Source organism: Delphinus delphis, chromosome 8 (assembly GCF_949987515.2).
Source record: "Delphinus delphis chromosome 8, mDelDel1.2, whole genome shotgun sequence".
Classification (NCBI taxonomy): domain Eukaryota; kingdom Metazoa; phylum Chordata; class Mammalia; order Artiodactyla; family Delphinidae; genus Delphinus; species Delphinus delphis.
The window spans coordinates 59,253,762-59,268,583 of NC_082690.1; the positions used below are offsets into that span (position 1 = coordinate 59,253,762).

The 14,822-nt window shown below is 41.5% G+C and overlaps 1 protein-coding gene across 3 annotated transcripts in view; it reads left to right on the plus strand.

Annotated features, from left to right (window-relative positions):
* Positions 1–14,822, plus strand: part of FAM168A (family with sequence similarity 168 member A) — a 194,931-nt gene that overhangs the window by 162,968 nt on the left and 17,141 nt on the right. For all 3 annotated transcript variants that reach the window (XM_060018305.1, XM_060018306.1, XM_060018307.1), the window contains exon 3: positions 11,783–11,863. In XM_060018305.1, coding sequence (XP_059874288.1) covers positions 11,783–11,863 — 81 coding nt within the window. The remainder of the gene's footprint in view (positions 1–11,782; positions 11,864–14,822) is intronic.

Here is a 14,822-nt window from a genome sequence, read left to right on the forward strand (position 1 = left end):
TAATTAAAAAGGCAGATAATAACAAGTGTTGGCAAGGATATGGAGAAATTAAAACTCTTATATACTGATGCTAGGAGTGTAAAAATGGTATAGCCACTTTGGAAAAGAGTCTGGCTATTCCTCAAATGGTTTCCTGTCTCTGTGACCTTGCTTATACAGTTTTTATTTGGGAATGCCAGTTCTTTTATCTTTGCCTGTCAGAATCCTGCCTATTCCACAAGGCCCAGCTCCAATTCCAGTTCCCCAAGCTTATATACTTAGAAACAGATTCTGCTAGGTTGTATGTCTTTATTTGGTATTACAAAATTGCCTTTCAGAATGCTTTTATTAATTCCCATTGTTTCAAATCCTTCCTAACACTTGATATTGTCAGACTTCAAAATATTTGTCAGTCTGATAGGTGTGAAATGATATTGTATTCCATCTACTTGCATTTTGCTGATTACTAGTGTCGTTGAACATCTTTTTCTTTTCTCCTCCATCTCTCGACTCATTTGAGTGATTTCTTCCATGAATTGCATGATTAGATTCTCTTGCCTTATTTTCATTTTCTTACTGATTAATATGAGTTCTTTATTCTGGATACTAGTTCTTTTTAAATGTGTGATAAATATCTTTTCTTACTCTGTGCTTGCTATTTTTTTTTTTTTTTTCGGTATGTGGGCCTCTCACTGTTGTGGCCTCTCCCGTTGTGGAGCACAGGCTCCAGATGCGCAGGCTCAGCAGCCATGGCTCACAGGCCCAGCCACTCCGCGGCATGTGGGATCTTCCCAGACCGGGGCACGAACTCGTGTCCCCTGCATCGGTAGGCCGACTCTCAACCACTGCGCCACCAGGGAAGCCCTCTGTGCTTGCTTTTTCACTCTGTTTATAGCATCTTGTCATACAGATTTAAATTTTGATAAGTTAAATTTATCAACCTTTTGGTCTCATCTAAGAAATATTGATACTTTCTAATCCCAAGGTCAAACTGATATTCTCCTTTTTTTTTTTTTCTAATAGTTTTAAAGTTTTTGTTTCTTTGTTTAATTTAGGTCTTTGGTCTTTCTGGAATTGGAGAAGTGAGAGGGGGGGATCTAATTATTTTTTCTTCACATGAAAAACCAAGTATCCCAATATATTTTATTGAATCTGAGCAAGATTCTTTCCTTTACCAAATCTTGTTAAACAGAATAATGAAATGAAAGAGTGAATTGATCTGGGAGGAAAAGGGATTCATGGACCAAATCATCAGTTTGCAAGATTTCATCTTGCTTTTTTATCTCTTTTAAAAGATAAATGCAGGGAGGGCAGGAATCATTCACGAACAGTCTGTAAAGTGCTGAGCACCTCCCATCTGTCTTATAGATGGTGGCGGGGCGGGGGGAGCAGCAGCATACTCCTGGAGTGGTGGTTGAGACAGAATAGGCCATCTGCTTTCCATTAAGATTTCTCCCATACTGGCAGATAGGGAACTTCGGTGATATTTTTAGATTTGTAAAAGAATGTTTCCCGTGAGGAATAGGAACACACTTACCTATGTGCTTACTTAGTAGCAATTTTATTACTAGCTTGAACCTAGCCTATTTTCTTATCTTTTTTTGTTGTGATATTGTTTTTACACTGAAGACATACCAAGCTAGGCCTGCTCTGGTTTCAGCAGCCTTTCTCTTCTAGGGCCCAGCCAAGGTGAATGACCCGCAGGTTGGTGGCCTTTCACCTGATGGATGAGTTCTCCCTGAAGATGCAACAACGTAACTCAGAGCACAGTTGATTACAGGATAGTGCCCCCTTTCTTGTTACCTCACGGGGGAGTTGCCTTGCCCCAACTAAGAACAATGCCTCACTTACACCCTTATATTTCCCTGGGGCTCACTAGTGGGAGGCCGGGTGGGTGGGCCTTGAATCCAGTGTACAGGCTTCCTCAGATTCAGGTCTGATGGGCTGCTCCAGAGCCAGCACTGCAGAACTGCTGCCTGCCTCCCTGACCTACATTCCCACCAGTATAGCACTCTTAGCAGCCAGGCCTCCCAACTAGTAAGAGGAATTCAGATTTAGGCTTTTTATCTGGAGCGAACACATTCAAGGGTCCATTTAATTTATTTTCTTTCCTTCTGCCTATTTAAAGAAAAGGGGGAAAAAAGCCCACAAACCCTGCAGTTAGAATGTTTCCTATCTTTACTTTTAGCCTTTCAGCTCAGTGCAATAAAAATGATTTTGCTGTCAGGATGAAGTTTCGTGAGCTCTGTCTCCTAAACATCTTTGTAATTCCACTCTCTTTATCCCATTGTTAATGTTTTAGCTTTGCCTTTGGGCTGTTGCACCAACTTCCCATCTGGTCCCTCTTTCTCTGATCTCACCCACTCTGAACCCCTTTCTACATTGCTACTGTAGTTGTTTTTATAAAACACAAATTTGAAACTCTCCAATTTAAAATCCTCCAATGGATTCTTAAATTCCATGTCTTAGCCTGACATTCAGATCTCTTCACAATCTGTCCCCAGTGTTGTTTTTTTTTTGCGGTACGTGGGCCTCTCACTGTTGTGGCCTCTCCCGTTGCGGAGCACAGGCTTCAGACGCACAGGCTCAGCGGCCATGGCTCACGGGCCCAGCCGCTCCGCGGCATGTGGGATCTTCCCGGACTGGGGCACGAACCCGTGTCCCCTGCATTGGCAGGCGGACTCTCAACCACTGCACCACCAGGGAAGCCCCCCCAGCGTATTTTTTAAACATTCATTTCCTGCCACTCTTCCCCACTCACTGTAACCTCCAACCACACTGAACTATTTGCCATTTGCCTGATACGGGATACATTTTCATGCCTTCATGCATGAAACGAATATATATTTCTTTGTCCGCACCCTCACACACCTCTGACAAACTCCTCTTATTCATTGTTCAAGGCCAGCTAAAATCTTTCTTCATCTGAAAAGCTATTCCCAACTGTCCCAGACCTGTTCTTCACTCCTTCCTCAGCATTTCTAGAATACCCCAACATTCTCTGATTATATATCATATATATTGCCTATAGATTAATATAAATAATCTATGTTACTTCCCTGTTAAGACTGTAAGCTCTATGTAGAGAACCTAGCACCATGCTTGGCACGGTAAGCATCTGCTAGGTGCTAACTATGCTGATGGATAATGATGAAGAAATCTGGATTAAGTCACTTTAGGCCTTCATTGACCACTTATTACCAGTCTTGTTGTGTCAATTCAGTTCTTTTTTTTTTTAAATCAAGGGAAAAAAAGTAGAGTGAGCGAGGCAGGAAGAAAATGGAATTATTTTAAGGGAAGATGATTTGTAAATTGAAGTCTGACCAAAGGTGGACAATCAGGATGGGGAAGAGTTGAAGGAATTGAGTCTGGATTTGAGCAAGAGAAAATTCAGGAAGAATAACAGATATCTTCATATCTGTGGACAGTTGTGCTGGAGCAGAGGAAACAGACATGTTCTGTGAAGGTGGAACTAGGACCAGTAGTTTAGAAGCTGTTCAGGGTTAGAGTCCTTACAAGGTTGATTTTTAGCACAGAGTAAAGAATTTCTTAACCTCCAGAGCTCTCCAACAGGAGCTTTGACTGCCTCAAGAGATTCTGAACACACCATCATTAGAAGGTGTCCTGGCAGAGGCCATGTGGCCAGCCATGTGGGCCACTATAGAAGATATTACAGTGCTGAGTGTCAAATTAGACTCAATCATCTCTAATACCTCTTTTAACTGTGTAATTCAGTGCCTGTGTGATGCTTTTCAGTAACGTGAGCATGACCTATATTAGGATACTGAGTGGGAACAGAATAGCTTTTTTTTTTTTTAAATAACTGCACCATCTTTGACCAAATCGATTCTCCTGAGTAATTTCCTGTTTTCTCAGGTTTTGAATCTGAAGTAAAAGAATGTTGGCAAAGAAAACGGCAGCCAAATCCAGAGGTTTATGCAAAGTAGACTCATGTTTTGAGGGAGGTTGTTAGAATGGACTTTGTCTCATTCAACAGGCCCAGTTCTGTCTCCACTCTCTTTTTAGTAGTTGTGTAAGATAAGTCTAAGCTTCAATATCCTCATCTATAAAATGGGACTAATAATGTATTTCATAGAGTTAGGGTAAAAATTAAGTCAGATAAAGAAGTGCCTGGCACAGTGCTCAGAACGTGTTACAGATTCAAAACTGTATCCTTCCTCTTGCCCTCTTCTTTTTTATTTTGAGAGAATTAAAGATTTTTGTTTTGCTTGTATGGTTTTTTTGGTCGCCCCTAGGGTTGGGGGACAGTTTTCTTCATTTTAATTGTGAGCTTCAGAGCTAAAGCTCTGTCTTCATTGCATAAGTGTTCCCCCTGCTCACAAAGGAGTAATCCTCTTTGTCTTCCTGACCCAAGGAGTTAGTCTTCCACTACCTTTTTGATACTCTGCTATTTTTACTTCCTAAAGATCAAGTCGTTTCAGAAATAGTTTCTGATTTCTCTTGAAAGTAATTTCTAATTTCCATATTAATCAAGAAAATAGCTTTACATTTCTTCAGTCCTAATCCTAGTAACAACAAGTAAAAGGGATTAGATTGTATTAACATCTGTAAAGCAGTTAAAATGTACGCATCAGAATCCTAGGAAACCTGATCACTACTGTAGCCTTTGAGGTACAGAGGAGAAAAGCTCACTTGTGTCCATTTATTCTCTTCACTCTTGACCTCCAAAGAATATAAATACAGGAGGGGCACACTTGTTCCCAAGGAGCAAGTCATAGTTATTTGGTAGGTGTGGAAAAGGCCAGTTTCCACCACTGATTTACTGAATAATCTCAGCCAAAATATCACTTTACCTCTTTGAGCCTTGATTTCCTTATCTACAAAATGGGGAAAGTAACATTAGTGTTGTTTTGAGGCTTGAATGACTTAGCATGTATGAAAATATCTTTTGTCTGAGTGGTGGGTGAAATATCCATGGTATATCATTTGAATTCCATGTCTTCACCCCAATGCACTTTAACAGATTCAGGCAGTCTTGGGGAACTGGGACTTGGAGTGCGCTCCACTCGCTTTGGTGGGGCAGAACCTATCCAGAGTCTTGGGAGTGTGCTGAGAGGAGACTTCAGCAGGTAATAGCCAGTCTAGCAAGTGTTACTATGACCTGAAACTTACATTCTAGTAGTGGGAGATAGGCAGTCTCCCATAAATACGTAAACATATAGTATATCAGGTTGTTAACTGCTGTGAAGGAAAACAAAGCATGATAAGGAGCACAGAGAGTAATGAAAGTTGAAGGTAGTATTTTAGAATGTAAGGTGACCTTTGAACAGAGTTCCAGAAGGGAAGAAAGGGTCAGGGTAAAGGCTCTGAGATGGGAAAGTGCTTGACACATTTGAAGAACAGCAAGGAGGCCATTGTGGCTGGAGTAGATTAGCATGTGGGCAAGGAGAGGTTAGAGAGGTAGCTGGTGGGTCATTGAAAGGATTTCACCATAATTGTCTTGGGAAGCTACTGTGGGGCTTAAAGAGAGGAGTGTCATGATCTGATTTAATGTTTTAATGGATCTCTTCTGGCTGCTGTGGTAAAGAGACTGCATAGGATCAAAGGTAGAAGCAGGGAGACCCCTTAAGAAGCTATTGCAATAATCTAGGTGAGAAGTAACAATGACTTGGACTAGGATAGAAAGTATGTAGGCAATGAGATGTGGTCAGATTTTAAATATATTCTAAAGGTGGAACTGAAAGGATTTGCTGATGGATTAGATGTGGATAGGAGAAGAAGAGTATAGAGTCAAGGATGACTCTAAGATTTTTGGCCTGAGGAGCTAGAAGAATGAGTTGTCATTTACTGGTGTGGAGAAAAAGCTTAGAGAAGAGATTTGGAAGGGATTGGGAAGATAAAAGTAAATATTTAATTTTTGAATGTCATAAGTTTAAAATAATAATAGCTAACTTTTTGAAGTCTTAACTGTTTGCCTGGCTCCTAGTACTTTGAGGTCTTACTAATTTAATACTTATAGCAACCTATTAAGTAAATAATATTATTATTCCCACTTTACAAATGAGAAAACTAAAGCACAGAGAGGTTAAGTAAGTGGCCCAAGGTCACACAAATAATTAGTGGTGTTGCTGGAATTCAAACCTAAGCTTAGATCTAGCTCCAGAGACCATACTCTTAGCCACTCTACCCATATAGCCTTGATGTCTAGCAAACATCCAAGTGGAGATGTTAAGTAGGTAGTTAGATACTGTGAGTCTGGAGTTCAGGACAGCAGTCCAGTCTAGCAATATGAAACTTGGGCATAGGTAGTGGACAGATGAAACTGAAAAGGTAAGTTAGGGTCAGTGACTGTAAAGGGAGATATGGTCACAAGAAGACAAAATGATGAGATCAAGACCTAAAAGGCAACCTACCCTTTTAGGTGTGGTTAACCCATCAGTCTTGCTTCATAGAGCCAAGGAAGGTACAAGGCAAGCCACTTATGGATGTCCCCAAAATGCTACCCTTCATCCTTCTGCCTGGAATGTTCTTCCTCCCCTTTTTTTGTCCACATCAAGGGACACCTAGTGCCCAGTATAATCCCTGGCAGACAATAGGTACTAAATAAATGTTGGTTGATAAAGGCCCCTTTTCTGCTCACTTTACATCCTTGTCATGGCACTTTTCGGGCTGCATTCTAACTGTCCACTCATCTGTTTTTCTCTCTCATTACTTGGTGACACTCTCAAAGCCAGGGACCCTCTTGGATTTGTTTCTTTTGTTTTTAAACCTTTCATAGCTCCAGAATACAATGCCCTGGGTAATCTCTTTATTGAGTACCTATTCTCTACAGTTATCTATGCTAGGCACTAGAGATGCCAGCATCATCAACAGAGGCAGCAGGATGAGTAATATCAGTTGGGGACAAGGAAACAAAATAAACAAAACAAACCCAGAAAAGTTGTAGGAAGGAAGCCCAGCTTTCATATGATGCCCTTTTTGGACAGGGGAAGTTGATGGTTGGGAAGGGATACTCTCTACTGGCCACACAGACTATTTATTCATCACCACCCTGTGTTTGAGAAGCTTGGATGCTTGCTGTCCAGGCTGAGGGGAAGAGGAGGTGGTGGTACGCTCAGGGAGTAGAAAATAGGAACTGATCAAGAGCTGTTGTGTACAGGCAAATGAGACATAGCTATGCCTTCAAGAAGCTTACAGATGGGGGAAAGGGGGGAGGACAGGAAATGTAAACAAACTGTCGAAGTACACTGTTATAAGTTCTGTCATTGGGGACACAAGTGTCTTCAAATTTGTTCTGTCCTACAGGGTAGAAGGTACAGATAGAGTTTGGTGAAGTATGAGAAGTCCCTTTCAGACAATCAGAGCAGTTTCACAGTGGAGGGGGCTGCCGAGTCTCAGGAAAGGACAGAGTTTATTATGGTCAGTAGAGGCATAAGAGCGGGGATGAACGATGCGTGAGTGTGTTGCAGGATAGCCCTAGCCTCAAATGGCCTTGAAGGTGCTTCTAACCTCTGTAATCCCTTCCTTTTTCTCAGCCTAAGGATGTCACCTAGAAAATCAAGAGGGCTTTTTCTAATGCTGCCATTCTTTGATACCTGCCAAATTCAAGTGAATGAAAAATAATTCTACTTAGAAACACTGAAGGAAGATCCTGTAATTGCCCCTAAAGTAAAAGACATCTGAAATGACATAATAGGGGTATGATTACCCTTGGCTGTACAATCTCTCACATGAAGCTGAATACAGATTTCAGCCATGAGACCAGGTCGCTTCGCTTCCCAAATTAAACCCTTGACTTTCTCCTTGAGAAGTGGCAGACCTCCATATTGCTAATTAAGTGACAAGTTGGCTGCCTTGGTTCTGAAATCAGAAAATGATTGGGAGTAAAGAGAGATGAATTTTCTTTGGAATTGGAAAGGATTTAGGGAAAGGTATATTAACAAAGATACATTATTAAAGCTCAATATTTATAAATCCCAAAGAAGCTTTTAGGGATTTGGGGATTTAATCTTTGACTTTTAAAATCAGCTTTCCATTGTCGGTCAAAATACCAATGAGCATTTAAAAACTGCAGGGAGCAATGAGACAGGCACTTACACACTGCTAGTGTGAGTACAAATTGATAGTCTTTCTAGAAAGCAGTGTGGCAAAGTATGTGAAGATTCTTAGCATGTCACTTCTCATCATTTCTGCTGCTACTTCCCTGATCTGAGCCCCATCATCTATTGCAAGGAGTTTGCAGTAGCCTCCTAACTGGTCTCTCTGCTTCTCTACTCTCCCCCCATTATAGTCTGTTTTCCACACAGCAATCAGAGTGACTCTTTTCAAACATAAGTCAGACCATGTTATTATTCTGCTCAAGACCCCATCATGGCTTCTCATTTCACTCAGAGTAAAAGTTGAAGTCCTTACAGTAGCCTGAAGGCCCTACACGAACTGACCAGCCTTCTGTCTCTCTGACTCCTCTACAACTACTTTCCCCCTCGCTTGTTCCACTTCAGCTACACTGGCCTCTTTGCTATTCCTCAGACATATCCCATATCATATACTCCCAACTTAGGGCCTTTGAACTGACTCTTTCCTTCCTGTGAAATGCTCTTCCTTCAGCCATCTTGCTTGGTTAACTCTATTTCCTTCAAGTCTGTGTGGAAACCTTACTTTCTCAGTGTGTCTTATACTGGTTACCCTATTTAATAGCGCAGTCCCAACACCGTGGCACATCTGATGCCCTTTACCCTGCCCTTTTTCTCTTTTCCATAGCACTTAAGACTGTTTTTTTAATATTTACTATTTATCCACTGCCTTCTCCAACCCTCTTAAAATACAAGCTCCACAAGGGCAGGGATCACAGTGTCTGGCACAGAGTAGATACTGAAATATTTGTTGAATGAATGGGCTTTAAAAATAGCACTATCTTTTGACCTAGAAAGCTCACTTCTAGAACTCATTCCTGAAAAAATAATCAGAAATGCAGCCAAAGATTTATTTGGGTTGTTCTCATACCTTTATTTATAATAATGAAAATTTGAAAACAACCTAAACCTATAAAAACAGAGTTATGGTTAAATAATTTGCTATATCTACATAATGGAATATTATCAAGATATTAAAAAGTGTTTTGAAGAGAATTACGTGGGAAAATGCTTATAATGTTAAAGTGAAAAAATAGAATTTAAAACAACATTTACCCTTATCTCACACCATATACAAAAATGAATTAATGATGGGAATTCCCTGGCAGTCCAGTGGCTAGGACTCCATGCTTCCACTGCCGAGGGCCCGGGTTCAGTCCCTGGTCAGGGAACTAAGATCCCCACAAGCCATGCAGCACAGCCCAAAAAAAAGGATCAATGATATAAATATAAGGGTCAAAGCCTTAAAACTCTTAGAAGAAAATATAGGGTAAATCTTCATGACCTTGGATTTAGCAAGTGTATTCTTAGATATGACACCAAAAACATGAGCAACAAAGGAAAAATAGATAAATTGGATTTCATCAAAATTAAATCTGATAAAGTTTTTTTGTTTTCTTAGTTTTTAATGGAGTATAGTTGATTTACAATGTTATTAGTTTCTGCTGAACAGCAAAGTGAATCAGTTATACATATGCATATATCCACTCATTTTTAGATTCTTCTTCCATATAGTTCATTACAGAGAACTGACCTATGCTATACAGTAGGTCCTTATTAGTTATCTATTTTATATATAGTAGTGTTGTATATGTCAATCCCAATCTCCCAATTTATCCCCCTCACCCCACTTTCCCCCCCAGTAACCATAAGTTTGTTTTCTACATCTGTGACTCTATTTCTGTTTTGTAAAGAAGTTCATTTGTACCACTTTTTTTTTAGATTCCACATATAAGCGATATCATATATTTGTCTTTCTCTGTCTGGCTTACTTCACTCAGTATGACAAATCTGATAAAGGTTTAATATCCAGAATACATTAAAAAGTCCTACAACTCAACAACAAAACAACCCGACTTTTTAAATTGGCACATGTTTTGAATAGACATTTCTCCAAACAAATGTACAAATGACCAGTAAGCACATGAAAAGATGTTCAGCATCATTAATCATTAGGGAAATGCACATCAAAACCACAAAGAGATACCAATTCACACCTGCTAGGATGGCTGTAATTTAAAAAAAATAGAAAATAACAAGTGTTGGTGAGGATGTGTAAAAATTGGAACCCTCGTGCATTGCTGGTGGGAGTGTAAAATGGTATAGCCACTGTGAAAAACAGTTTGGTGGTTCCTCAAAAAGCTAAAGATAAAATTACCATATAACCCAGCAATTCTGCTCCTCAGTATATACCCCCAAAAATTGAAAACAGGGACTCAAACTGATACTTGTATATCAGTGTTCACAGCAGCATTATTCACAATATCCAAAAGGTGGAAACAACCCAAGTGTCCATCAACAGGTGAATGGATAAACAAAATGTGGTATATATATACAGTGGAATATTACTCAGCCATAAAAAGGAATGAAGTTCTGATACATGCTAAAACATGAATGAACTCTGAAAAAATTATGCTAAGAAGCCAGGCACAAAAGGATAAATAGTGTTTGATTCCATGTGTTAGAATACATAAAGTATCTAGAATAGGCAAATTCATAGAGACAGAAAGTAGATTAGAAGTTAATCATGAAGAACCTAGGGACAGGACAGGAATAAAGATGCAGACCTACTAGAGAATGGACTTGAGGATGCGGGGAGGGGGAAGGGTAAGCTGGGACAAAATGAGAGTGGCATGGACATATATACACTACCAAATGCAAAACAGATAGCTAGTGGGAAGCAGCCGCATAGCACAGGGAGATCAGCTCGGTGCTTTGTGACCACCTAGAGGGGTGGGATAGGGAGGGTGGGAGGGAGGGAGACGCAAAAGGGAAGAGATATGGGAATATATGTATATGTATAACTGATTCACTTTGTTATAAAGCAGAAACTAACATACCATTGTAAAGCAATTATACTCCAATAAACATATTAAAAAAAAAAGAAGTTAAGATGGGTTATGGGAAGAGGGAATGGAGTGTTATTGCTTAACGGGTACAGAGTTCTGTTTGGGGTGGTTAAAAACTTTTAGAAATACATAGTGGGGATGGTTGCACAACATTGTGAATGTAATTAGTGCCACTGAATTGTACACTTAAATGGTTAAAATCACAAATTTTATATATATTTTGTCACAATTAAAAAACGTTTTTTTAATCCTTATATATAATATGCAGTGGTGGACTGGATCAGGCTTGTGTGGGCTCTCTAGACCCAATTGTGAGCTTCTCAGCTACTTATACTTATTCAGTGATGTTGGTAGCTTGAAATTGGCCATGGTTGGGAGTGCTTACACCATGGAACTTAGCAAATGCTACAAATAGGGCTCCGCCCCAATCCCCTTGAGCCAGTTGTTAAATATTTACTAGCTCACCACTGAATATATGTGTATAAAAATGCATGGAAAACTGTCTGGAGACATAGATGCCAAACTGCTATTATCTCTGGGGAGGAGAGTAGTATTATGGCAGGAATGTGAAAGTAAACTTACACTTTCTACCATATATACTTCCATAGTGTTTCAGGGTTTTTTACAGTGAGCATATAGACATATATCTCTTGTACTGCTTTGAAAAAACAGACAGAAAAATGTGTATATGTTGGGACTGTGGTATTGGTGATTTTTCTTGAGAGGCTAAAAGCAGTCACATATACTACCTGAAATGGCCCATGAAGAGGCTGAAGGCCAAGCTTGGGACTTGGATTCCATTTCCTCAGAAATCTGCTTTCTTCTTGCCCAACTAAATGACACTTTTTTGTCTCTTCATAGGTTACCCTACAGCCTATCCAGCTGCAGCCCCTGCCTACAATCCCAGCCTGTACCCCACCAATAGCCCCAGTTATGCTCCAGGTAAGGAAAAAGTAAAGCCAACAGTGGTGAGTGGGGTGGGAGGTGAGGCTCTATTTGGGAAAAAAAAGCCCGAAACACTTGCTGGCCTTTCCATGTCCTTAATTGCTCTGGGCTCAGCCTGTCCACGCTTGATTGTTCAGGGAGTCCCCTCTGGGAACTGGGGCAGTTCAGCCTCCGGGAATAGAATTTCTTCCATTCTCCTTGGGACTTAAAGTTGGCTCATCTCTCTTCTGCTGGAATATCTGAGATGTGTATCCTCCTCACAGAACCTTTTCTGCTCTCCCAGTATCCACACCCAGTTTTTGCTCGGTTTCCCCTGAGGCTGCCGTTGACACACACACACACACACACACACACACACACACACACACACACACACACACACACACACACACACACACACACACACACACACCTCACCCTCGGTTTCCCCTGAGGCTGCCGTTGACACACACACACACACACACACACACACACCCTCACCCTCGGTTTCCCCTGAGGCTGCCGTTGACACACACACACACACACACACACACACACACACACACACCCTCACCCTCGGTTTCCCCTGAGGCTGCCGTTGACACACACACACACACACACACACACCCTCACCCTCGGTTTCCCCTGAGGCTGCCGTTGACACACACACACGCACACACATACACATATCCTCAGTTTCCCCTGAGGCTGCCGTTGACACATACACGCACACACACACACACCCTCGGTTTCCCCTGAGGCTGCCGTTGACACATACACACACACACACACCACCCACCCACCCACCCCTTCCTGGACGTGGATTTGGAAGAGAGTGAGAGACTTGCCACATTTTCAAGCTGCAGCGAGGAACTTGTTTTTCAAAAATAATAAAGGCCCAACACTCCTTGGATAGAGGTTGAAATAGATTTGAAAGTATAGAAGTTTGTTTCAGTTTGGGAGCAATGCAGAGGTTTTACCACCATCTTGACCCCCACGCTCAAAAAAACAAGCCACTCTCAGCTGGTGCTTTAATACTCAAGGAGCAGGAGAAAGAATGTGGGCTCTGCAGTTAGTAAGTCCTGGGTTTGAATCCTGATTACTCAACTCACTAGTTGTGAGTCCTTAGACAAGTTACCTCACCTCTCTGAGAAATGTGCTACACCTACCTCATGGTCGTAGATGGTTTTATGTAAGTTCCTCTTCATTTACTCAACAAGTATTTATTTGCTGAATGTCCTCCCCACTAGAATAGAAAAAAGGAAGGATGCTGTCTTTGCCTGAAGTAGCTTACAGTCCATTTGGAAGCTGACGTGTGAACAGATTCGTGGCTGTACAGTGTGGTGAATATTGTAAAAGGAATATGTACAAGAGGAGAGGAAGTGGAGGAGGGAACAACCTCTGCCTGGGGTTGAGGGTGTAAGGGGAGGCTTCACAGAGGACCTAGCAGTGGAGACTTGAGGGAGAAGTAAGAGGCATTCTTTTTTGTTTGTTTGATTGTTTTTTTGTTGTTGCTGTTAAGAGGCATTCTTTTAAACATACAGAGGAAGAGTTGGGCATTCTAGGCAGAGTAGAGCCTGGGCAAAGACATGGAGGTGTGAGGAGTGACACTGAAGAACCTTGAAGTAGTGAGAATGGTTGAAGCATAGGCTCTAGGGTGGCGGCGTAACAGATGAATCTGGACTACAGATGTGCAAGGGCCAGATTTGGAAAGGCCTGGAATGTCATGATAATACCCTCATTTTCTTGTTTAGTAATTATTTTTTTTTAATACCATTTGTTTTATTTGGCAATTGTGACTTTTTAAAATAATTTATTTATATCTTATTTATTTTGGGCTGCTTTGGGTCTTCATTGCTGCGCAGGCTTTCTCTAGTTGTGGCGAGCGGGGGCTACTCTTTGTTGCCGTGCACGTGCTTCTCATTGCGGTGGCTTCTCTACTTGTGGAGCACGGGCTCTAGAGCGCAGGCTCAGTAGTTGTGGTGCATGGGCTTAGTTGCTCCACGGCATGTGGGATCTTCCTGGACCAGGTATCAAACCTGTGTCCCCTGCATCAGCAGGTGGATTCTTAACCACTTCGCCAACAGGGAAGTCCCTGCATGCATTCTTTTTTTTCATTTTTTAATTTATTTATTTATTTACTTATTTGTTTATTTTTGGCTACATTGGGTCTTTTTTTTAAATTTATTTTTATTTTTGGCTGTGTTGGGTCTTCGTTGCTGCGCGCGGGCTTTCTCTAGTTGCAGTGAGCGGGGGCTACTCTTCATTGCAGTGTGCGGGCTTCCCATTGAGGTGGCTTCCCTTGTTGCAGAGCATGGGCTCTAGGCGCGCGGGCTTCAGTAGTTGTGTCTCATGGCCTCTAGAGCACAGACAGGCTCAGTAGTTGTGGCTCACGGGCTTAGTTGATCCACGGCATGTGGGATCTTCCCGGACCAGGGCTTGAACCTGTGTCCCCTTCATTGGCAGACGGATTCTTAACCACTGCGTCACCAGGGAAGCCCCCCACATGCATTCTTAACCACAACATTATAGTTGCAGTCGGCTGGAGAGAAATTGAGGTGTTAGACTAGAGCAGTCAGATTAGAGAGGAAAGGGAGAGCAGACAGGAAGAGCCTGAGATTGTGGGGACGTGGGGAAGGGAGAGATTGGAAAGCTCCTGGCATGTGTAAAGTACTGATTAAGTTTTAATTTTAAAGCACACAAAATATCAACCCACGTCTAACTTGATTTTCCCCAATTTTACTTTTGAAAAGTCAACATATTTCTAAGCTGTGACTAAACCAACCCAGACCATTTTCTCACACAGTCCACTAGACAGGGTGGTATTAGCACATTGTGTCAGAAAGCCCCAAACTGGGAGTTGGAAGACTGGAGTTATAGCACTAACTCTGCTACTGATTTTGGTGTGACTTTGGGCAGATCCTTTTCCCTTTGGAGTTACACATACACACAGCTGGTCCATGTCATATGTTGGGAG